This window comes from Coregonus clupeaformis, chromosome 17 (assembly GCF_020615455.1).
Source record: "Coregonus clupeaformis isolate EN_2021a chromosome 17, ASM2061545v1, whole genome shotgun sequence".
NCBI lineage: Eukaryota > Metazoa > Chordata > Actinopteri > Salmoniformes > Salmonidae > Coregonus > Coregonus clupeaformis.
In genome coordinates, this window is record NC_059208.1 from 62,753,783 (window position 1) to 62,780,317 (window position 26,535).

The 26,535-nt window shown below is 45.4% G+C and overlaps 1 protein-coding gene across 1 annotated transcript; it reads right to left on the reverse strand.

Annotated features, from left to right (window-relative positions):
* Positions 1 to 85: 85 nt before the first annotated feature.
* Positions 86 to 26,535, reverse strand: LOC121585690 (peflin). The gene is made up of 5 exons (XM_041902015.2): positions 26,464 to 26,535; positions 21,797 to 22,037; positions 20,932 to 21,087; positions 2,108 to 2,251; positions 86 to 1,600 (listed from the first exon to the last, which is right to left on the reverse strand). The coding sequence occupies exons 1-5, from the start codon at positions 26,482 to 26,484 to the stop codon at positions 1,368 to 1,370; spliced, it is 795 nt and encodes a 264-aa protein (XP_041757949.1). The 5' UTR covers positions 26,485 to 26,535; the 3' UTR covers positions 86 to 1,367.

The window sequence follows — 26,535 nt, forward strand, 5'->3', positions numbered from 1 at the left end:
GGCAAAGGTGAAATGCTCACTAACAGGGATGTAAACAAATTTGTGCACAAAATTTGAGAGAAATAAGCCGTTTGTGCGTATGGAACATTTCTGGGATCTTTTATTTCAGCTCATGAAACCAAACACTTTACATGTTGCCTTTATATTTTTGTTTAGTGTATCTACTGCTGTTCATATCATTCTTAGTGCATCTTGTAAATTAATCCAGTGAAGATACGTATAGATTACATTTGATTACTGCTACAGTGCTATATGGGTTGTTAATTGGATTAGTTCCGACATTTCTTGATTTCTGTATTATTTTTGTACTTGTTTGACATTTTACTGCATTGTTAGAAGCTAGAAAACATAAGAATTTCACTGCACCCGCTATAACATCTGCTAAACTTACGCCACCCATAAACTTTGATTTAGAAACATTTATTAGGACACAACTTCAAGTGTTAAAATGTTAAATGTTATGGTACTAAACAATACATTTTGATGTACACAAATGAAAGGATAGACAGAAAGAAAATTGGTCCTGAATTTAACTATACCAATATAGTATATATATAATATAGCTGAAATATAACTGGAGGCAAAGTGCAATGGTGATTATCAACAGCCATAACCATCATAACTACCTGCAGGGTTCTCTCTCTTCTTTTCAACACTGAAGTGATGTGGCCACAACGACACTGGTAATGCTACACAGTTAACTGGCTTTGGTGTCTTTAAGAAACACTTGGCGTCTTAACAATGATTAGGCACATTGTCCGAGCGAACTGAGTGTCATACATGCAACGTATGCATCTGTTACCCAGCTGCACTTTGAGCTGGCTTCCCAGACTCAGATTAAGTCTATCCCTGGACTTAAAAAACATGCTCATTGGAGAATCTCCGTTGAAAGTGCTTTATAGTCCAGGATGAGGCTTAATCTGGGTTCAGGAAACTGGCGCTATGAGATTGACACTACACATAAGGTTTAAAATGGCACATCAAGTTCAACCATGCAAATCAAGCCCTGTATTTGACATATGTTAGCAGTACATACATACAGCGGTTATTGCTTTCATTTTTATACAACATCATAGCTTAGCTTGTCCCCTGCAGTCGAACACCCATTATTTTAATTTCATAGATACAGAGAGAGGGAGTGATCACTCCTTTGCCCTCTTTCCCCATCCCCAGTTTGACTCATTTGGTCTCCACCACGCCATCTTTTATCCAAGGTGCTCAGAGCCATTTCTTTCCACTCTCCATCCAAAACAGTTTGACAACGAGTGACAGGGAGTTGATATGATGGCACAAACAGAATGGGACTCTGGCTAACCTTGCCTAATATTGGTGGGTCGTGGTGGATATTACCGTTGTGTTTTTTGTCATCACATGAGTCTGTTGACGGTGGTGGAGAGGAAGTCTTCATAGCTCATGCGTATGTTTCCCGTCATGGCGGAGTCTTTCTCCCTGAAGGCCTGCGTCATGCTCTGTAGCTGTGTACAGACCTGGATGAAACAGTCCAGCTGCATTGAGCCAGGACGCCCAGACCTCACAGAGTACTTGGCCGCTATAGTTTCAGTGAACTGGGGGCTCAGGTTGTATCCCATCTGGGACAGGGCTGGAGGGAGGGGAGAGAGGGAGGTCAACGCTTGTCATCTAAGATATTTGTATTTCCTTTTCAATGTATCACTGTGTTCTGCTTACAGCTGGTGGACTAGTGGTTAAGAGCATTGGGTAAATAACCGAAAGGTTGTTGGTTCGAATCCCTACGCTGACAAAGTGAAACATCTTTCGATGTGCCCTTGAGCAAGGCACTTAGCCCTCATTTCTGGATAAAAGCATCTGCTGTGTGACTAAAATGTATTTATTTTTATTTTTATGAATCCTAATTCCCACATCACATTTGAACTTGGTTGTGCATTGATGTCAATGGGAGACTAAGTAAAATGTCCACTTAAGTGGAAGTTAGGATTCACCAGTTACCGAACACACACACACACACACACACACACACACACACACACACACACACACACACACACACACACACACACACACACACACACACACACACACACACACACACACACACACACACACACACACACACACACACCCACCTCACCTTGGTGTAGCTCAGTGCCACTGATGCAGCCGGAGCGGTCGCGGTCGTACTGTTGGAACAGCTGTCTCCACTGCTGCATGAAGACCCACAGGGCTGAGAACCCGAACAGGTCGATACGACCACACTTGGTCTTGTCAAACATGTCTGGGATAAACAAAGGAACAAAATGATTTCATTCACAGCAGGTTTACAGCTGAAGACAATATCTTACATGTCATTTTTATTTCAGTATGGCTTGTATTGGTTGTGTTGGTTGTATTAATTGTGTTGGTTGTGTTGGTTGTGTTGGTTGTATGGGTTGTATTGGTTGTGGTTGGTTGTATTGGTTGTGTTGGTTGTGTTGGTTGTATTAGTTGTATGGGTTGTGTTGGTTGTATGGGTTGTATTGGTTGTGGTTGGTTGTATTGGTTGTGTTGGTTGTGTTGGTTGTATTAGTTGTATGGGTTGTGTTGGTTGTATTAGTTGTATGGGTTGTGTTGGTTGTGTTGGTTGTATTGTTTGTATGGGTTGTGTTGGTTGTGTGGGTTGTGTTGGTTGTGTGGGTTGTGTTGGTTGTGTTGGTGGTATGGGTTGTGTTGGTTGTGTTGGTTGTGTTGGTTGTGTGGGTTGTATTGGTTGTGTTGGTTGTATGGGTTGTGTTGGTTGTGTTGGTTGTATTGGTTGTGTGGGTTGTGTTGGTTGTATGGGTTGTGTTGGTTGTATGGGTTGTGTTGGTTGTGTTGGTTGTGTTGGTTGTATGGGTTGTATTGGTTGTGTTGGTTGTATGGGTTGTGTTGGTTGTATGGGTTGTGTTGGTTGTATTGGTTGTGTGGGTTGTATTGGTTGTGTGGGTTGTGTTGGTTGTGTTGGTTGTATGGGTTGTGTTGGTTGTGTTGGTTGTATGGGTTGTGTTGGTTGTGTGGGTTGTGTTGGTTGTGTGGGTTGTGTTGGTTGTGTTGGTTGTGTTGGTTGTATTGGTTGTGTTGGTTGTGTGGGTTGTGTTGGTTATGTTGGTTGTATGGGTTGTGTTGGTTGTATGGGTTGGGTTGGTTGTATGGGTTGTGTGGGTTGTGTTGGTTGTGTGGGTTGTATGGGTTGTGTTGTTTGTATGGGTTGTGTTGGTTGTGTTGGTTGTATGGGTTGTGTTGGTTGTATGGGTTGTGTTGGTTGGTTGTATGGGTTGTGTTGGTAAAGACACAGGTGGCTACTTTTCTTCTCATGTATGTTATAGATGCTCAAATCAAATCAAATGTTATTTGTTACATGCACAAAATACACTGGGTGTAGACTTTACTGTAAAATGTTTGCTTTCCAGCCGGTCCCAACGATGCAGTTAAGAAATTATAATACACACAAAAATAGAAACAAGAGGAATAAAATACAAAAGAATGGAGCTACATACAGGAAGTACCAGATCAATGTGGAGCTATATACAGGAAGTACCAGATCAATGTGCAGCTATATACAGGAAGTACCAGATCAATGTGCAGCTATATACAGGAAGTACCAGATCAATGTGGAGCTATATACAGGAAGTACCAGATCAATGTGCAGCTATATACAGGAAGTACCAGATCAATGTGGAGCTATATACAGGAAGTACCAGATCAATGTGCAGCTATATACAGGAAGTACCAGATCAATGTGCAGCTACATACAGGAAGTACCAGATCAATGTGGAGCTGTATACAGGAAGTACCAGATCAATGTGCAGCTATATACAGGAAGTACCAGATCAATGTTGAGCTATATACAGGAAGTACCAGATCAATGTGCAGCTATAAACAGGAAGTACCAGATCAATGTGCAGCTATAAACAGGAAGTACCAGATCAATGTGGAGCTACATACAGGAAGTACCAGATCAATGTGCAGCTACATACAGGAAGTACCAGATCAATGTGCAGCTACATACAGGAAGTACCAGATCAATGTGGAGCTATATACAGGAAGTACCAGTACCAGTCAATGTGGAGCTATATACAGGAAGTACCAGGCACAGATCAATGTGGAGCTACAGTGAGGGAAAAAAGTATTTGATCCCCTGCTGATTTTGTAAGTTTGCCAACTGACAAAGAAATGGTCAGTCCATAATTTGAATGGTAGGTTTATTTGAACAGTTAGAGACAGAATAACAACAAAAAAATCCAGAAAAACGCATGTCAAAAATGTTATAAATTGATTTGCATTTTAATGGAGGGAAATAAGTATTGGACCCCCTCTCAATCAGAAAGATTTCTGGCTCCCAGGTGTCTTTTATACAGGTAAAGAGCTGAGATTAGGAGCACAATCTTGAAGGGAGTGCTCCTAATCTCAGTTTGTTACCTGTATAAAAAGAAGAAGCAATCAATCAATCAGAGATGGCGTAGCAGTGCGGTCGCTTTTATTTCATCGTCCTGTGTAAATATCCCGTTTCTTGTTTTTTTTGTCTATTTTGTATATATTTCTCAATTTTTACTTTCATTCTTTAACTAAATATACTTTCCTGCAACCCGCCTCACCCAACGTGGAAAGGATTCTATTATTTCTTTATAACTTTCATCAAGAACCGTAAGCTGAAACTAGTGTAGCCGCAATCTGAATGGCTACCTGCTATTAGTCACCGTTAGCGTCTTCACCACTGTCCGTGGCCTACACTATCCACCAGCCAGCTCTAGCTCTAGCCTGGACAATTCGTCGGCCAGTCTGCACAGCGTGCTATCGACCCAGCGTGCTATCGACCCAGAGCTTATTGGACTTTCTGCCGGAATCACTGGACCCTAGCGCCGGATCATCACAACCAGCTAGCTAGCTGCAACCTGTTGTTGGCTGATTACCATTGCCCTATAGCAAGCACCAGTTAGCCTTGAGCTAGCCTCAGGCCCATCTCCCGGCTATCTACCTCTCTGTCAACCGGACGGGACCTCCTAGTGTTGACACTGAGCCCCGCCCGATCCAACACGACTGGTTTGCCGACGAAATAGTCTGATGTGGTTTCAACAGGCTTCCCGTTGCGACGACCACGAAGATCCATCTGCCAGCCCCGGCCCGCTAGCACACGCAAACTACAACTGTGCTCCCTGCTAGCTGTGCTGAAGCACCAATTTGAACTGCTCTCGGACTCACATATTGCTGTTCACTGGACCTTATGATCACAGCTGCACAGCTGATGCCTGCTGGACTGTTCCTTTACACGGTACCCTGTCCTGTTTATTCTGTTTAGTCTTAGCCCAAACGTTATCGCTATTTCCAGTTGTGTCTTAGCTCTCTCTAATAACACCTGTGACTGCTTTATGCCTCTCTCCCATGTCAATTATGCCTTGCCTATTGCTGTTTGGGTTAGTTCTTATTATACAATTGCACTGTAGAACCCCTAGTCCCTCTCAAACTGCCTCATATAGTTCCTTTGTTCCACCCCCCATACACGCCGAGACCGGCTCAATCGGTGCCTCCAATGACGCTATCTCTTTCATTGTTACCCAAAGCTTAGGGTTACCTGAACTGTACTCATATCCTTCCATATCCTTTTCTGTACATAATGCCCTGAATCTTTTCTACAACGCCCGGAGAACTGCCCCCTTTATTCTATGTACCCAACGCACTAGAAGACCAGTTCTTAAAGCCTTTAGTCGTATCCTTATTCTAGTCCTCCTCTGTTCCTCTGGTGATGTAGAGGCTAACCCAGGCCCTGCAGCCCCCAGTATCACTCCTACTCCCCAGGAGCTATCATTTGTTGACTTCTGTAACCGTAAAAGTCTTGGTTTTCTGCACATAAATATCAGAAGCCTCCTTCCTAAGTTTGAGTTATTCACTGCGTTAGCACACTCCGCCAACCCTGATGTTCTAGCAGTGTCTGAATCCTGGCTTAGGAAGGCCACCAAAAATTCTGAAATTTCCATCCCCAACTATAACATTTTCCGTCTAGATAGAACTGCCAAAGGGGGGTGGAGTTGCAATCTACTGTAGAGATAGCCTGCAGAGCTCCATCATACTATCCAGGTCTGTGCCCAAACAGTTTGAGCTTCTACTTCTAAAAATCCACCTTTCCAGAAATAAATCTCTCACTGTTGCCGCTTGCTACAGACCCCCCTCAGCCCCCAGCTGTGCCCTGGACACCATATGTGAATTGATTGCCCCCCATCTATCCTCAGAGTTCGTACTGCTTGGTGACCTAAATTGGGATATGCTTAACACCCCGGCCATCCTACAATCTAAACTAGATACCCTCAATCTCACACAAATTATCAACGAACCTACCAGGTACAACCCTAAATCCGTAAACATGGGTACCCTCATAGATATCATCCTGACTAACTTACCCTCTAAATACACCTCCACTGTCTTCAACCAGGATCTCAGCGATCACTGCCTTATTGCCTGCGTCCGTAACGGGTCCGCGGTCAAACGACCACCCCTCATCACTGTCAAACGCTCCCAAAAACACTTCAGCGAGCAGGCCTTCCTAATTGACCTGGCCCAGGTATCCTGGATGGATATAGATCTCATTCCGTCAGTAGAGGATGCCTGGTTGTTCTTTAAAAGTAATTTCCTCTCAATCTTAAATAGACATGCCCCATTCAAAAAATACAGAACTAAGAACAGATATAGCCCCTGGTTCTCCTCAGACTTGACTGCCCTTGACCAGCACAAAAACATCCTGTGGCGTACTGCATTAGCATCAAATAGCCCCCGCGATATGCAACTTTTCAGGGAAGTTAGGAACCAATATACACAAGCAGTTAGGAAAGCAAAGGCTAACTTTTTCAAACAGAAATTTGCATCCTGTAGCACTAACTCCAAAAAGTTTTGGGACACTGTAAAGTCCATGGAAAATAAGAGCACTTCCTCCCAGCTGCCCACTGCACTGAGGCTAGGAAACACTATCACCACCGATAAATCTACAATAATCGAGAATTTCAACAAGCATTTTGCTACGGCTGGCCATGCTTTCCACCTGGCTACCACTACCCCGGCCACCAGCTCTGCACCCTCCGCTGCAACTTGCCCATGCCCCCCCGCTTCTCCTTCACACAAATCCAGACAGCTGATGTTCTAAAAGAGCTGCAAAATCTGGACCCCTACAAATCATCTGGGCTAGACAATCTGGACCCTTTCTTTCTAAAACTAGCCGCCGAAATTGTCGCAACCCCTATTACTAGCCTGTTCAACCTCTCTTTCGTAACGCCTGAGATCCCCAGAGATTGGAAAGCTGCCGCGGTCATCCCCCTCTTCAAAGGGGGTGACACTCTAGATCCAAACTGTTACAGACCCATATCCATCCTGCCCTGCCTTTCAAAAAGTTTTTGAAAGCCAAGTCAACAAACAGATCACCGACCATTTCGAATCCCACCGTACCTTCTCCGCTATGCAATCCGGTTTCCGAGCTGGTCATGGGTGCACTTCAGCCACGCTCAAGGTCCTAAACGATATTATAACCGCGATCGATAATAGACAGTACTGTGCAGCCGTTTTCATTGACCTGGCCAAGGCTTTCGACTCTGTCAACCACCGCATTCTTATTGGCAGACTAAATAGCCTTGGTTTCTCAAATGACTGCCTCGCCTGGTTCACCAACTACTTCTCAGATAGAGTTCAATGTGTCAAATCGGAGGGCCTGTTGTCTGGACCTATGGCAGTCTCTATGGGGGTGCCACAGGGTTCAATTCTTGGGCCGACTCTTTTCTCTGTGTATATCAATGACGTCGCTCTTGCTGCTGGTGACTCTCAGATCCACCTCTACGCAGACGACACCATTTTGTATACATCTGGCCCTTCATTGGACACTGTGTTAACAAACCTCCAAACGAGCTTCAATTCCATACAACACTCCTTCAGTAGCCTCCAACTGCTCTTAAACACTAGTAAAACTAAATGCATGCTCTTCAACCGAACGCTGCTTGCACCCGCCCACCCGACTAGAATCACTACTCTCGACGGGTCTGACCTAGAGTATGTGGACAACTACAAATATCTAGGTGTCTGGTTAGACTGTAAACTCTCCTTCCAGACTCACATTAAGAATCTCCAATCCAAAGTTAAATCTAGAATCGGTTTCCTATTTCGCAACAAAGCCTCCTTCACTCATGCTGCCAAACATGCCCTCGTAAAACTGACTATCCTACCGATCCTTGACTTCGGCGATGTCATTTACAAAATAGCCTCCAACACTCTACTCAGCAAATTGGATGTAGTCTATCACAGTGCCATCCGTTTTGTCTCCAAAGCCCCATATAATACCCACCACTGTGACCTGTACGCTCTTGTTGGCTGGTCCTCACTACATATTCGTCGCCAAACCCACTGGCTCCAGGCCATCTATAAATCACTGCCAGGCAAATCCCCGCCTTATCTTAGCTCATTGGTCACCATAGCAACACCCACCCGCAGTCTGTGCTCCAGCAGGTATATCTCACTGGTCATCCCCAAAGCCAACACCTCCTTTGGCCGCAATTCCTTCCAGTTCTCTGCTGCCAATGACTGGAACAAATTGCAAAAATCTCTGAAGCTGGAGACACTTATCTCCCTCACTAACTTTAAGCATCAGTTGTCAGAGCACCTTACCGATCACTGCACCTGTACACAGCCCATCTGAAATTAGCCCGCCCAACTACCTCATCCCTATATTGTTATTTATTTTGCTCATTTGTACCCCAGTATCTCTATTTGCACATCATCTCTTGCACATCTATCATTCCAGTGTTAATACTAATTGTAATTATTTTGCACTATAGCCTATTTTATTGCCTTACCTCCACAACTTGCTAAATTTGCACACACTGTATATTATATGTATTTCTGTTGTATTTTTGACTTTGTTTTGTTTTACCCCATATGTAACTCTGTGTTGTTGTTTTTATCGCACTGCTTTGCTTTATCTTGGCCAGGTCGCAGTTGTAAATGAGAACTTGTTCTCAACTGGTTTACCTGGTTAAATAAAGGTGAAAAAAAAAAAAAAAAAAAATAAAGATGCCAAACTCTCCACCATGGTCAAGACCAAAGAGCTCTCCAATGATTATTTTGTATATATATATATATATATATATATATATATATATATATATATATATATATATATATATTTTTTTTTTCATATATTTTTTTCATTTAGCAGACGCTCTTATCCAGAGTGACTTACGGGAGCAATTAGGGTTAAGTGCCTTGCTCAAGGGCACATCGACAGATTTTTCACCTAGTCGGCTCGGGGATTAGAACCAGCAACCTTTCGGTTACTGGCACAACGCTCTTAACCACTAAGCTACCTGCCGCCCTAGGGACAAGATTGTAGACCTACACAAGGCTGGAATGGGCTACAAGACCATCGCCAAGCAGCTTGGTGAGAAGGTGGTCCTTCTGGTCCTCTGTAGCTCAGCTGGTAGAGCACGGCGCTTGTAACGCCAAGGTAGTGGGTTCGATCCCCGGGACCACCCATACACAAAAAAATGTATGCACGCACGACTGTAAGTCGCTTTGGATAAAAGCGTCTGCTAAATGGCATATTATATTATTATATTATAAGGTGACAACAGTTGGTGCGATTATTCGTAAATGGAAGAAACACGAAATAACTGTCAATCTCCCTCGGCCTGGGGCTCCATGCAAGATCTCACCTCGTGGAGTTGCACTGATCATGAGAACGGTGAGGAATCAGTCCAGAACTACACGGGAGGATCTTGTTAATGATCTCAAGGCAGCTGGGACCATAGTCACCAAGAAAACAATTGGTAACACACTACGCCGTGAAGGACTGAAATCCTGCAGCGCCCGCAAGGTCCCCCTGCTCAAGAAAGCACATATACAGGCAGTCTGAAGTTTGCCAATGAACATCTGAATGATTCAGAGGAGAACTGGGTGAAAGTGTTGTGGTCAGATGAGACCAAAATGGAGCTCTTTGGCATCAACTCAACTCGCCGTGTTTGGAGGAGGAGGAATGCTGCCTATGACCCCAAGAACACCATCCCCACCGTCAAATATGGAGGTGGAAACATTATGCTTTGGGGGTGTTTTTCTGCTAAGGGGACAGGACAACTTCACCGCATCAAAGGGAAGATGGACGGGGCCATGTACCGTCAAATCTTGGGTGAGAACCTCCTTCCCTCAGCCAGGGCATTGAAAATGGGTCGTGGATGGGTATTCCAGCATGACAATGACCCAAAACACAAGGCAACAAAGGAGTGGCTCAAGAAGAAGCACATTAAGGTCCTGGAGTGGCCTAGCCAGTCTCCAGACCTTAATCCCATAGAAAATCTGTGGAGGGAGCTGAAGGTTCGAGTTGCCAAACGTCAGCCTCAAAACCTTTATGACTTGGAGAAGATCTGCAAAGAGGAGTGGGACAAAATCCCTCCTGAGATGTGTGCAAACCTGGTGGCCAACTACAAGAAACGTCTGACCTCTGTGATTGCCAACAAGGGTTTTTCCACCAGGTACTAAGTCATGTTTTACAGAGGGGTCAATTACTTATTTCCCTCATTAAAATGCGAATCAATTTATAACATTTTTGACATGCGTTTTTCTGGATTTTTTTGTTGTTATTCGGTCTCTCACTGTTCAAATAAACCTACCATTAAAATTATAGACTGATCATGTCTTTGTCAGTGGGCAAACGTACAAAATCAGCAGGGGATCAAATACTTTTTTCCCTCACTGTATATACACAGGGAGTACCAGATCAATGTGGAGCTATATACAGGGAGTACCAGTACCAGGTCAATGTGGAGCTATATACAGGGAGTACCAGTACCAGATCAATGTGGAGCTATATACAGGGAGTACCAGTACCAGGTCAATGTGGAGCTATATACAGGGAGTACCAGTACCAGATCAATGTGGCGCTATATACAGGGAGTACCAGATCAATGAATGGCGCCGGAGAAGATGGCTGCCGTTTTACAGCCCTCTAACCAATTGTACTATTATGTGTGCTTTTTCGCGTTATTTGTAATTTATTCTGTACATAATGTTTCTGCCACCGTCTCATATGACCAAAAAGAGCTTCTGGATATCAGGACAGCGATTACTCACCTCGTATTGGACGAAGATTTTTTCTTCAACGAGTCAGACGTGAAGGATATCATACAGACACCCGACAAGGCCCAAATCCCCACCATTCGCAGGAGAAAGAGACGGTAGATATCGTGGACGTAGGTCGTGGTGCCTTGTAAGGATCCGACGGTGAGCGAGTAAACTGCCTCTTCCATCAATCCTATTAGCCAATCTTCAATCACTGGATAACAAATTGGACGACCTAAGATTACGGTTATCCTACCAACGGGACATTAAAAACTGTAATATCTTATGTTTCACCGAGTCGTGGCTGAACGACGACATGGATAACATACAGCTGGCGGGATATACGCTACATCAGCAGGATAGAACGGCTGACTCCGGGTAAGAGAAGGGGTGGCGGTCTGTGTATATTTGTAAACAACAGCTGGTGCACAAAATCTAATACTAAGGAAGTGTCAAGGTTTTACTCGCCTGAGGTAGAGTACCTTATGATAAGCTGTAGACCACACTATTTACCAAGAGAGTTTTCATCTATATTTTTTGTAGCTGTCTATCTACCACCACAAACCGATGCTGCCACTAAGATTGCACTCAATTAACTGTATACGGCCATAAGCAAACAGGAAAACGCTCATCCAGAGGCAGCGCTCCTAGTGGGCGGGGACTTTAATGCAGGGAAACTTAAATCCGTTCTACCTCATTTCTATCAGCATGTTAAATTTGCAACCAGAGGGAAAAAAAACCTCTAGACCACCTTTACTCCACACACAGAGACGCATACAAAGCTCTCCCTCGCCCTCCATTTGGCAAATATGACCTTAACTCTATCCTCCTGATTCCTGCTTATAAGCAAAAACTGAAGCAGGAAGCACCAGTGATTCGGTTAATAAAAAAGTGGTCAGATGACGCAGATGCTAAGCTACAGGACTGTTTTGCTAGCACAGACTGGAATATGTTCCGGGATTCTTCAGATAGCATTGAGGAGTACACCACATCAGTTGCTGGCTTCATCAATAAGTGCATCGATGACGTCGTCCCCACAGTGACCGTACGTACATACCCCAACCAGAAGCCATGGATTACAGGCAACATCCGCACTGAGCTAAAGGATAGAGCTGCCGCTTTCAAGGAGCGGGACTCTAACCCGGAAGCTTATAAGAAATCCTGCAACGCCCTCCGACGTACCATCAAACAGGCAAAGAGTCAATACAGGACTAAAATTGAATCGTACTACACCGGCTCTGACGCTCGTCGGATGTGGCAGGGCTTGAAAACTATTACAGACTACAAAGGGAAGCACAGCTGCGAACTGCCCAGTGACACAAGCCTACCAGACCAGTTAAATCACTTCTATGCTCACTTCGAGGCAAGCAACACTGAAGCATGCATGAGAGCACCAGCTGTTCCGGATGACTATGTGATCACGCTCTCCGTAGCCAACTTTTAAGCAGGTCAACATTCACAAGGCCGCAGGGCCAGACGGATTACCAGGATGTGTACTCCGAGCATGTGCTGACCAACTGGCAAGTGTCTTCACTGACATTTTTAACATGTCCCTGACTGAGTCTGTAATACCAACATGTTTCAAGCAGACCACCATATTCCCTGTACCCAAGGACACTAAGATAACCTGCCTAAATGACTACCGACCCGTAGCACTCACGTCTGTAGCCATGAAGTGCTTTAAAATGCTGGTCATGGCTCACATCAACACCATTATCCTAGAAACCCAAGACCCACTCCAATTTGCATACCGCCCCAACAGATCCACAGATGATGCAATTTCTATTGCACTCCACACTGCCCTTTCCCATCTGGACAAGAGGAACACCTACGTGAGAATGCTATTCATTGACTACAGCTCAGCGTTCAACACCATAGTGCCCTCAAAGCTCATCACAAAGCTAAGGATCCTGGGACTAAACACCTCCCTCTGCAACTGGATCCTGGACTTCCTGACGGGCCGCCCCCAGGTGGTAAGGGTAGGTAACAACACATCTGCCACACTGATCCTCAACACGGGGGCCCCTCAGGGGTGCGTGCTCAGTCCCCTCCTGTACTCCCTGTTCACCCATGACTGCATGGCCAGGCACGACTCCAACACCATCATTAAGTTTGCCGACAACACAACAGTGGTAGGCTTGATCACCGACAACGATGAGACAGCCTATAGGGAGGAGGTCAGAGACCTGGCCGTGTGGTGCCAGGATAACAACCTCTCCCTCAACGTGATCAAGACAAAGGAGATGATTGTGGACTACAGGAAAAAAAAAAGAGGACTGGGCACGCCCCCATTCTCATCGATGGGGCTGTAGTGGAACAGGTTGAGAGCTTCAAGTTCCTTGGGGTCCACATCACTAATAAACTATCATGGTCCAAACACACCAAGACAGTTGTGAAGAGGGCACGACAAAACCTATTCCCCTTCAGGAGACTGAAAAGATATGCCATGGTTCCTCAGATCCTCAAAAAGTTATACAGCTGCACCATCGAGAGCATCCTGACTGGTTGCGTCACCGCCTGGTATGGCAACTGCTCGGCCTCCGACTGCAAGGCACTACAGAGGGTAGTGCGTACGGCCCAGTACATCACTGGGGCCAAGCTTCCTGCGATACAGGACCTCTATACCAGGCGGTGTCAGAGGAAGGCCCTAGAAATGGTCAAAGACTCAAGCCACCCTAGTCATAGAGTGTTCTCTCTGCTACCGCACGGCAAGCGGTACTGGAACGCCAAGTCTAGGTCCAAAAGGCTTCTCAACAGCTTCTACCCCCAAGCCATAAGACTCCTGAACAGCAAATCATGGCTACCCGGACTATTTGCACTGCCCCCCACCCCACCCCATCCCCCTCTTTTACGCTGCTGCTACTCTGTTTACTATTTATGCAGAGTCACTTTAACTCTACCCACATGTACAGTGGGGAAGAAAAGTATTTAGTCAGCCACCAATTGTGCAAGTTCTCCCACTTAAAAAGATGAGAGAGGCCTGTAATTTTCATCATAGGTACATGTCAACTATGACAGACAAATTGAGAGAAAAAAACCCAGAAAATCACATTGTAGGATTTTTAATGAATTTATTTGCAAATTATGGTGGAAAATAAGTATTTGGTCACCTACAAACAAGCAAGATTTCTGGCTCTCACAGACCTGTAACTTCTTCTTTAAGAGGCTCCTCTGTCCTCCAGTCGTTACCTGTATTAATGGCACCTGTTTGAACTTGTTATCAGTATAAAAGACACCTGTCCACAACCTCAAACAGTCACACTCCAAACTCCACTATGGCCAAGACCAAAGAGCTGTTAAAGGACACCAGAAACAAAATTGTAGACCTGCACCAGGCTGGGAAGACTGAATCTGCAATAGGTAAGCAGCTTGGTTTGAAGAAATCAACTGTGGGAGCAATTATTAGGAAATGGAAGACATACAAGACCACTGATAATCTCCCTCGATCTGGGGCTCCACGCAAGATCTCACCCCGTGGGGTCAAAATGATCACAAGAACGGTGAGCAAAAATCCCAGAACCACACGGTGGACCTAGTGAATGACCTGCAGAGAGCTGGGACCAAAGTAACAAAGCCTACCATCAGTAACACACTACGCCGCCAGGGACTCAAATCCTGCAGTGCCAGACGTGTCCCCCTGCTTAAGCCAGTACATGTCCAGGCCCGTCTGAAGTTTGCTAGAGTGCATTTGGATGATCCAGAAGAGGATTGGGAGAATGTCATATGGTCAGATGAAACCAAAATAGAACTTTTTGGTAAAAACTCAACTCGTCGTGTTTGGAGGACAAAGAATGCTGAGTTGCATCCAACGAACACCATACCTACTGTGAAGCATGGGGGTGGGAACATCATGCTTTGGGGCTGTTTTTCTGCAAAGGGACCAGGACGACTGATCCGTGTAAAGGAAAGAATGAATGGGGCCATGTATCGTGAGATTTTGAGTGAAAACCTCCTTCCATCAGCAAGGGCATTGAAGATGAAACGTGGCTGGGTCTTTCAGCATGACAATGATCCCAAACACACCGCCCGGACAACGAAGGAGTGGCTTCGTAAGAAGCATTTCAAGGTCCTGGAGTGGCCTAGCCAGTCTCCAGATCTCAACCCCAAAGAAAATCTTTGGAGGGAGTTGAAAGTCCGTGTTGCCCAGCGACAGCCCCAAAACATCACTGCTCTAGAGGAGATCTGCATGGAGGAATGGGCCAAAATACCAGCAACAGTGTGTGAAAACCTTGTGAAGACTTACAGAAAACGTTTGACCTGTGTCATTGCCAACAAAGGGTATATAACAAAGTATTGAGAAACTTTTGTTATTGACCAAATACTTATTTTCCACCATAATTTGCAAATAAATTCATAAAAAATCCTACAATGTGATGTTCTGGATTTTTTTTTCTCATTTTGTCTGTCATAGTTGACGTGTACCTATGATGAAAATTACAGGCCTCTCTCATCTTTTTAAGTGGGAGAACTTGCACAATTGGTGGCTGACTAAATACTTTTTTTCCCCACTGTACATATGACCTCAATTACCTCGACTAGCCGGTGCCCCCATAACATTGACTCTGTACCGGTACCCCCTGTATATAGCCTCCCTACTGTTATTTTATTTTACTGCTGCTCTTTAGCTATTTGTTTTTATTTTCTATTTTTCTTGAATTAACACTTTTATTTTACATTTCTCTTTAAAAAACTGCATTGTTGGTTAAGGGCTTGTAAGTAAGCATTTCACAGTAATGTCTACACCTGCTGTATTCGGTGCATATGGCACATACATTTTGATTTGATTTGATTGTTGCATTACAACCTGTAATTTAAATTGATTTTTATTTGGATTTCATGTTATGGACATACACAAAATAGTCCAAATTGGTGAAGTGAATTGAAAATAAATAACTTGTTTCAAAAAATGCTAAAAAATAAATAACAGAAAAGTGGTGCATGCATATGTATTCACCCCCTTTGCTATGAAGCCCCTAAATAAGATCTGGTGCAACCAATTACCTTCCGAAGTCACATAATTAGTTAAATAAAGTCCACCTGTGTGCAATCTAAGTGTCACATGATCTGTCACATGATCTCAGTATATATACACCTGTTCTGAAAGGCCCCAGAGTCTGCAACACCACTAAGCAAGTGGCACCACCAAGCAAGCGGCACCATGAAGACAAAGGAGCTCTCCAATCAGGGACAAAGTTGTGGCGAACAACAGATCAGGGTTGGGTTATAAAAAAATCTGAAACTTTGAACATCCCACGGAGCACCATTAAATCCATTATAAAAAAATGGAAAGAATATGGCACCACAGCAAACCTGCCAAGAGAGGGCCGCCCACCAAAACTCACGGACCAGGCAAGGAGGGCATTAATCAGAGAGGCAACAAAGAGACCAAAGATAACCCTGAAGGAGCTGCAAAGCTCCACAGCGGAGATTGGAGTATCTGTCCATAGGACCACTTTAAGCCATGCACTCCACAGAGCTGGGCTTTACGGAAGAGTGGCCAGAAAAAAGCCATTTTTTAAAGGAGAAAATAAGCAAACACGTTTTGTGTTCGCCAAAAGGAATGTGGGAGACTCCCCAAACATATGGAAGAAGTTCAGATGAGACTAAAATTGAGCTTTCTGGCCATCAAGGAAAACGCTGTCTGGCTCAAACCCAACTCCTCTCATCACCCCGAGAATACAGTTTTTCGATCGGCAGGGACTGGGAAACTGGTCAGAATTGAAGGAATGATGGATGGCGCTAAATACAGAGAGAAATTCTTGAGGGAAACCTGTTTCACTCTTCCAGAGATTTGAGACTGGGACGGAGGTTCACCTTCCAGCAGGACAATGACCCTAAGCATACTGCTAAAGCAACACTTGAGTGGTTTAAGGGGAAACATTTAAATGTCTTGGAATGGCCTAGTCAAAGCCCTGACCTCAATCCAATTGAGAATCTGTGGTATGACTTCCAACTTGAAGGAGCTGGAGCAGTTTTGCCTTGAAGAATGGGCAAAAATCCCAGTGGCTAAATGTGCCAAGCTTATAGAGACATACCCCAAGAGACTTGCAGCTGTAATTGCTGCAAAAGGTGGCTCTACAAAGTATTGACTTTGGGGGGGGGTGAATAGTTATGCATGCTCAAGTGTTCTGGTTTTTTGTCTTATTTCTTGTTTGTTTCACAATAAAAAATATTTTGCATCTTCAAAGTGGTAGGCATGTTGTGTAAATCAAAATGATACAAACCCCCAAAAAATACATTTTAATTCCAGGTTGTAAGGCAACAAAATAGCAAAAATGCCAATGGGGGTAAATACTTTCGCAAGCCATACAGGGAGTACCAGTACCAGATCAATCTGGAGCTATATACAGGGAGTACCAGTACCAGATCAATGTGGAGCTATATACAGGGAGTACCAGTACCAGATCAATGTGGAGCTATGTACAGGAAGTACCAGTACCAGATCAATGTGCAGAGGTATGAGGTAGATACAGTGACTTGTGAAAGTATTCATATCCCTTGGCATTTTTCCTATTTTGTTGCCTTACAACCTGGAATTAAAATGGATTTTTTGGGGGTTTGTATCATTTGATTTATACAACATGGCTCCCACTTTGAAGATGCAAAATATTTGTTATTGTGAAACAAACAAGAAATAAGGCAACTGTTCAGTGTTAAAAACCCAGCAGCGTTGCAGTTCTTGACACTCAAACCGGTGTGCCTGGCACCTACTACTATACCCTGTTCAAAAGCACTTAAATATTTTGTCTTGCCAATTCACCCTCTGAAAGGCACACATACACAATCCATGTCTCAATTGTGTCAAGGCCTAAAAATCCTTCTTTAACCTGTCTCCTCCCTTTCATCTACACTGATTGAAATGGATTTAACAAGTGACATCAATAAGGGATCATAGCTTTCACCTGGATTTACTTGGTCAGTCTGTCACAGAAAGAGCAGGTGTTCTTAATATTTTGTCCACTCAGTGCAGTAGTCTATCAGTGTAAGATGGGGTCAGGGCAGATAGTCCAGGTAACCATTTACTTAACTATTTAGCAGTCTTATGGCTTGGGGGTAGAAGCTGTCTAGAGCCTGTTGGTTCGAGAGCGGATACTTTGGTACCGTTTGCCGGATGGTAGCAGAGTGAACAGTCTGTGGCTGGAGTCTGGCAGTTTTTTGGGCACCGCCTGATATAGAGGTCCTGGATGGCAGGGAGCTCGGCCCCATTGATGTACTGGGCTGTTCGCACCATCCTCTGTAGCGCTTTGTGGTCGCGGGCGGTGCATTTACATTTGCCATACTAAGCGGTGACGCAACCAGTCAATATGCTCTCGATGGTGCAGCTGTAGAACTTTTTGAGGATCTGAGGGCCCACGTCAAATCTGTTCAGCCTCCCGAGGGGGAAGAGGAGCTGTCGTGCCCTCTTAATGACTGGCCGGGTGTGTATGGACCATGTTAAGTCCTGAGTTATGTGGACGCCAAGGAACTTGAAGCTCTCGACCCGCTCCACTACAGGCCTGTCGATGTGGATGGGGGGCGTGCTCTCCCCTCTTTCTCCTATAGTCCACCATCAGCTCCTTAGTCTTACTGACGTTGAGGGAGAAGTTGTTGTCTTGGCACCACACAGCTAAGTCTCTGACCTCTTCCCTGTAGGCTGTCTCATCGCCGTCGATGATCAGGCCTACCACCGTCGTGTCGTCAGCAAACTTGATGATGGTGTTGAAGTCGTGCGCGGCCACGCAGTCGTGGGTGAACAGGGAGTACAGGAGGGGACTAAGCACGCACCCCTGAGAGGCCCCCGTGTTGAGGGTCAACATGGCGAAGGTGTTGTTACCTACCCTCACCACCTGGGGGCGGCCCGTCAGGAAATCCAGGATCCAGTTGCAGAGGGAGGTGTTCAGTCCCAGGGTCCCCATCTTGGTGATGAGCTTGGAGGGGAGTATGGTGTTGAACGCTGAGCTGTAGTCTATGAACAGCATTCTCACATAGTTATTTCCCCTCTTGTTCAGGTGGGAGAGGGCAGTGTAAATGCAATTGAGATTGCGTAATCTGTGGATCTGTTGGGGCGGTATGCAAATTGGAGTGGGTCCAGGGTGTCTGGAATGATGATGTTGCTGTGTGTCATGACCAGCCTTTCAAAGCACTTCATAATTACAGATGCTACAGGGCGATAGTCATTTAGACAGGTTACCTTGGGGACAGGGACTATGGTGGTCAGCTTGAAACATGTTGCGATTACAGACTGGGACAAGGGGAGATTTCAACATGTTTGTGAAGACACCTGCCAGCTGGTCTGCGCATGGTTTGAGAACGCACCCTGGTATCCGTCTGGCCCGGCAGCCTTGCGAGTGTTAACCTGTTTAAAAGTTTTAGCCATATCGGCCACAGAGAGCAAGACCACACAGTCATCCGGAACAACAGGGGCTTTCACGCAAGACTCAGTGTTGTATTCCTTGAAGCGAGCATTAAAAGGCATTTAGCTTGTTTGGGTATTCTGCATCACTGGGCATCTCACGGCTAGCCTGACGACTCAAACTGAATTCTTACATTGCTCTATTTCACTACATACTTTAGTCTGAGACTGCCATTGTTGAAGTCATTTGTGCTGATGTCAGAATTAGTGGCACTCACATCAAGATAATTCACATCAAGATAATTTTCACAGTTTCACTATCACTTTACTATCGGGTACATTTATGTCCTTTAGTGGACGGGAAAACAGACGTCCTTTAGTGGACGGGAAAACAGACGTCCTTTAGTGGACGGGAAAACAGACGTCCTTTAGTGGACGGGAAAACAGACGTCCTTTAGTGGACGGGAAAACAGACGTCCTTTAGTGGACGGGAAAACAGACGTCCTTTAGTGGATGACCAAAAACCAGTCAATAGGACAAGTCCATGACTATAATAGAAGAATGCAGGAGATGAGGATGTGTTGTCAACTAGCCCCTTCTTTGTTTGAGTGTTCCTATATTCAGCAGCGGACTGAGGCCCCCACACAGGCCCATGTTTCCCTGAGGCCCCCACACATGCCCATGTTTCCTTGAGGCCCCCACACAGGCCCATGTTTCCTTGAGGCCCCCACACAGGCCCATGTTTCCCTGAGGCCCCCACACATGCCCATGTTTCCTTGAGGCCCCCACACAGGCCCATGTTTCCTTGAGGCCCCCACACAGGCCCATGTTTCCCTGAGGCCCCCACACAGGCCCATGTTTCCCTGAGGCCCCCACACAGGCCCATGTTTCCCTGAGGCCCCCACACAGGCCCATGTTTCCTTGAGGCCCCCACACTGGCCCATGTTTCCTTGTGGCCCCCACACAGGCCAATTTTTTCCTTGTGGCCCCCATACAGGCCCATCTTTTCCTTGTAGCCCCCACACAGGCCCATGTTTCCTTGAGGCCCCCACACAGGCCCATCTTTTCCTTGAGGCCCCCACACAGGCCCATTTTTTCCTTGTGGCCCCCACACAGGCCCATTTTTTCCTTGTGGTCCCTACACCAGCCCATTTCTTTCTTCAAGGCCCCCATTAGCCAGATAATGATCATTTTGCGGCAAAACAAATACTAGTTATAGGCCCACTTCGCAAAGAAATTGACCAGCCCATCTGGCATTTACCCTAAATGCCAGATGGCCAGTCCGCCTCTGCCTACATTCCTTCATGTAAATTACATTACATCTACCGGGACACCACTAGACTACAGCCATGCATATGGCATTCACATGAAATGTGATATGTGTGACTTGAATGAGTGAAGATTTTAACACTTAACCCGTCTTCACTCTGTCCTAGCTGTTAACAGTATGATGGCTGAGTAGTACAGATACCTTCTCCCTCCCTCCCTCCCTCCCTCCCTCTCCATCCCCCTCTCCCTGTTTAACTCACTGATCATCATAAGGCAGGTCTCGTCGTTGAAGGCTGACCAGTTGGAGTTTACCAGAGCCTGTTTCAGTTCCTTTAGAGTGATGGAACCGCTATGGTCTGTGTCGACTGTCTGGAACCACTGGTACGCTTCTGGGTTCACCCCTGGTGGTATGTTACCTAGGGAGAGGAGAGAGGGGTGAGAGAGGTTACCTAGGGAGGACAGGAGAGAGGGGTGAGAGAGGTTACCTAGGGAGGAGAGGAGAGAGGGACGAGAGAGGTTACCTAGGGAGGAGAGGAGAGAGGGACGAGAGGTTACCTAGGGAGGAGAGGAGAGAGGGGTGAGAGAGGTTACCTAGGGAGGAGAGGAGAGAGGTTAGGAGAAGATGACTAGGCTGTAGTTGCTGTTTGAGACAGAGAGAGCAGAGAGAGAGAGAGAGAGAAAGTAGAGTGAGTGAAGGAGAGCAAGAGAGAGCAGAGAGAGAGAGAGAGAGAGAGAGAGAGAGAGAGACAGAGAGACAGTCATTTAAAGCTGAGCCCAGATGCATGCTGTCCCTGTGGGGAGTGGTAATGAGTCTGTTTATCAGCCCTGTGACTCAGCTACCACAGGGGGACAATATCACTAGACACACACAGTATTAACCCAGGCATTACTCCAATAGTCTAAGTCCTGTTGAGTGATACAAACTAAGCCCCGTCTGTCTCACTCTCTCTACTGGACTGTCTGTCCACACACACACACACACACACACACACACACACACACACACACACACACACACACACACACACACACACACACACACACACACACACACACACACACACACACACACACACACACACACACACACACTTTACTAGTGAAAACTATAACACAGTAACTGACCTGCTGGAGACTGCTGTCCATAGGGCCCTCCCTGTGGTTGTCCTCCATACCCCCCACCATAGGACCCTCCGTATGGGGCCCCTGGTGCTCCCCTAGGCCCTGGGCCAAACTGTCCAGCCTGCCCCCCCTGTCCTGGGGCCCCATATCCCCCGTAGGGACCTCCTGGGGCGGCCCCTCCAGCATACTGACCACCTGGAGAGGCGGCCCCGTATGGAGCGCCTGGGGGTGGATGTTGATGACCCTGGACAGAGGGAGGGCGAGGGAGCAAAGGTCAGTTGGTTATAAAACACAATCATAACACAGTTGCCTAGGCTGCTGTTGATTCACTTTTCTAGTAGTAAAGCAGTAAGTAGCCTACTGTGTCTCGAAATGCAAATATCACCATGTTGCCTAAATATCCCAAGTCAAACTACACAATACAAATCACCTGAAACTGATGAGCATCATCTCAATATAGCCTACTACATACAACTGAAACAATAACCCTGCTTTACAGCCATTTGGACTCTACCTGTCATTACTGAGCAACATTGGGACAAGGAGTAGGCTACAGCACCACACGTATAGCCGCAGGGGCAATCTAGGCCTATTTGGCCTACGTATAGCCGCATGGGCAAGCTAGGCCTATTTGGCCTACGTATAGCCGCATGGGCAAGCTAGGCCTATTTGGCCTACGTATAGCCGCAGGGGCAAGCTAGGCCTATTTGGCCTACGTATAGCCGCATGGGCAAGCTAGGCCTATTTGGCCTACGTATAGCCGCAGGGGGAAGCTAGGCCTATTTGGCCTACGTATAGCCGCAGGGGGAAGCTAGGCCTACGTATAGCCGCAGGGGGAAGCTAGGCCTATTTGGCCTACGTATAGCCGCAGGGGGAAGCTAGGCCTAGTTTGGCCTCACGATAGCCGCAGGGGGAAGCTAGGCCTATTTGGCCTCACGTATAGCCGCAGGGGGGAAGCTAGGCCTATTTGGCCTACGTATAGCCGCAGGGGGAAGCTAGGGCTCTATTTGGCCTACGATAGCCGCGAGGGGGGAAGCTAGGCCTATTTGGCCTACGTATAGCCGCAGGGGGAAGCTAGGCCTATGTATAGCCGCAGGGGGAAGCTAGGCCTATTTGGCCTACGTATAGCCGCAGGGGGAAGCTAGGCCTATTTGGCCTACGTATAGCCGCAGGGGGAAGCTAGGCCTATGTATAGCCGCAGGGGGAAGCTAGGCCTATGTATAGCCGCAGGGGGAAGCTAGGCCTATTTGTTCTTGTTACACTGCAGCCTCAGGGGTTAAAGCACCTGACTGAAACTTAAGTCCATCTCAGAGAGATTGTCTGCAGGGCCAAGTTAACCTTCCATTTCATGTTTGTTTTTTTTAAGTCATAAACAACATGCTTTTAGGGAAAGAGGATAATTTTGTACAAGTATTAAACTGTGAGTTTGACCAATTCATGTCCTTTTCAAAAAAAATTATAACACATTTTTTAAAGAATCCATATGACTGAAATCAGTCGTTTCCATCAACAGTTATGGGAGTAAAGTCATAGCGTATTAAAAAAAAAAGTCACGACAGCTGTGATGGAAACAGGTAGTTTCGGTACAATTTTATAAACGCCGACCGATCATTTGTTTGTTCAACATGGTGGGAACTTTTTGTGTTAATTTTGCAAGAAATTGTGGTGGAAACGCCTTTATGCGCAAATATTGATATAATAACCATCATATCGACGTAAACTAGGAATCACGTGATGACATGTTGTGTGGTCCTCCCACTACGACTCCTTGGGAAACCATGCAGGTTATCAGGCTACAGATGAAATACGTTATGATGAACTTCACAGGGTGGTGAAAGCGCACAGTGATCTTGATGCTCCTTTCCAATAAATAATATTTTATTCTGGTGACATGATCGATGCTTGACTGCCGTTTGACAAATGTCCATAATAATCTCATCATGTAGACTATCCTATCTGTGCAACCTACCCACACTGTATCTGCGAGTTGCGAGCTGTTGGCTAGAACACACGTGCCAAGATCAGAGTAGGCACATTTTTAACAAAACTATCCGTAGAGATTAAAATCCGATGTGAACACATTGAACTTTATATTTTTTATTCGGTACATGAAAACTTAAGCGAAAAAGTACATTTTCTGTGCACTACGTCACCACGCACTGACTTTTACCAGCAACAAGTCCACGTTCTAAAAAGGCGCCGACAGAGAAGGCTGCCTTGCTTCCATCTTCTTAGGAAACTTTGCACAAGCATTTCGCTACACCCGCAATAACATCTGTTAAACACGTGTATTGTCGTAGTAAATATATAATGTTATAGCTTGGTCTGACTAAAATCTTGTGCATGACCCATTTTGTGTTGGGCGTTTGTTTTCAATACAATGGACAAAAGAGTCCTATCTTGTCAGCCTTGTCAGCAGGTGGCCAAGGACAACACCCACGCCATAGGTCTCTCAGTTCTTCCAACTCACGAGTTCTTGCTCTGAGGACACACACACACACACACACACACACACACACACATCATCACTGATAACACACACACACACACACACACACACACACACATCATCACTGTTAAACACACACACACACACACACACACACACATCATCACTGTTAAACACACACACACACACACACACAAAAATCCCCTTCTCTTAGGCTGAACATCTGAAGACAGAGAACCCGACTCAGAGCCAATGCAACAGTGACACTAGCCTGGAGGGGACCTCGCCCAACTCATCAGGACCAATCAGAAGATCAGAACTACTAGATTCAACCTACTTCATTTTATTGCATAAAATGTCAGCACACAATGTTTCGGGGCTCTCTTCTGAAAAACTCCCTACGAGTTTGACGAACGAGTCCGTGCACGCTATTCCAGATATCTTTACCTCTGAATAAACTGCCTTTATTATACCATTATCCACCTTGTCCAAAAGTCTCTACTTGGTCTCAGTTCTCCAGTAAACTTGTATTATCAACAGTATGTGACCAATAAAATGTGATTGGGTGGGAAAATGCACATATTTTCTTTATGCAGATTTTAGAATATTCGCATGAAAATCTGTCGCCAATTTGAAGGAAACCTAGCTATTGGCCGAGAACTTTAACCAGAGAGGAAGAGGAAGAGAGAGAGAGCCCAACTCTCTCTCCCTCCAGCAGGTGGCGTTTTTAGTTGTTTCACCCACCAAGCAATGAGTTTTTGTACAGAGGTCAATGAGTGTCGAATTTGGTCAGCAAAAAAATGTATGGTTTATTTGCTGTGAGTTTTTTTTTTTTTAATCTAATAGAAGTTTCGTAATGCCTAAGTTGTTAAGAGTGTACTGATATAAGTAGGACATGTGACATCCCGGCAACTTTGAGAAAAAAACACTTTATATTGGAGTTGTCTCCACATGAGGCTAGTAGCATAGCATATCTCCATTGAATACAGGCGGTTGAACTCTCACCAAATATTCAAAGAAGGATTATAATAATGAGATGTAAATCCATGATCTTTGCTTTAACCCCTGAGACTTCAGCTCCACTATATGCCTCATGTGGTCCTCTGTAGCTCAGCTGGTAGAGCACGGCGCTTGTAACGCCAGGGTAGTGGGTTCGATCCCCGGGACCACCCATACGTAAAAATGTATGCGCACATGACTGTAAGTCGCTTTGGATAAAAGCGTCTGCTAAATGGCATAATATGTTGCCTTGCCATCGGGGTCCTGTCAATGTGACGCTCTACCTGCCTCACACAGAGCCTGTTGTTTTGAGAGGAGAGAGGAAGAGAATATGTATTATATTTTCCCCTGCTGTACTATCGATTACACGTATTTACAATAGCTTTTAGGCCAGTCTTTCACAAGTACTCAATTGTTGCTAGTGGTTGTACTAAATGATCCTGTAATTAAACAAGTTGATTTAGTTTACATTGTGAAAACAGTCAATGTAGCTAGATAGCGTTTCTGCTAGCTAGTCGTTTTTTAACTTCACATGCCGCTTCAAAACAACTGGGAGCTCCGACGGGGAAAATCGATTTGAATTTTCATCCACCTTGGAATTAACTCTTTCTAGGACTTCATCTATCCGACCTAAAGATCACTGAGGTCATGATCTGACCTAGTATTTTTCCCGACTTCCTAGTCGTTTTGCACGCAGGCAAAATAAATATATCTTAGTAAAATAACAACGGTGTATTGTCGAGGCAACATGCAACCAAAAATCTAATTTTGTCTCAATTTCAATTCAAAACAGTAGAATGAACGCGTTGCAGTCTCGACAATTGAACCTTTGCTATTCTTTGACGCGCACTACGGCAGCTTGCGTTGATTTCACAGGAAGCGTTTCCTCTCCGCTGATGTCTGACTGCAACGCCGGACGCCCCGTGGTCGGAAAGTAGCCAAAGGCAGTTGTTTCGAGTGACACGTAGCGCCAACATTATGCTTATTTCATTTGCATCACTCCGCTGACACAGAAATAGGCTGATTTGTAACTAGCTACATGGTTGGATGCTAAAGGCTAGCTGCTGTAACTTTTAGTAGCAGTCAATAGGTTACACCGTGGTCAACTCGTTTCACCACTGAAAACGACTAAAGGAACAGATAGACATAACGCACAACAGTAAAGAGCTATTATAAAATGTATAAAATAAATACATATCGAAACCGGAAGCGGTATATTTACCTGACCGTAGTGGAAACTCATTTCGAAATTAACTTCGGTATCCGCACAGAATATATTCAATCCCACCTTCTG

Excerpts from the sequence above, each read along its gene's own strand:
- LOC121585690 (XM_041902015.2), bottom strand. The coding sequence starts at position 26,484 with ATGAGTTTCCACTACGGTCAG. Across the intron at positions 22,038-26,463 it reads TGAGTTTCCACTACGGTCAG|GGTCATCAACATCCACCCCC; the intron begins GTAAATATACCG and ends CCCTCTGTCCAG. Across the intron at positions 1,601-2,107 it reads TGGCACTGAGCTACACCAAG|CCCTGTCCCAGATGGGATAC; the intron begins GTGAGGTGGGTG and ends CCCTCCCTCCAG.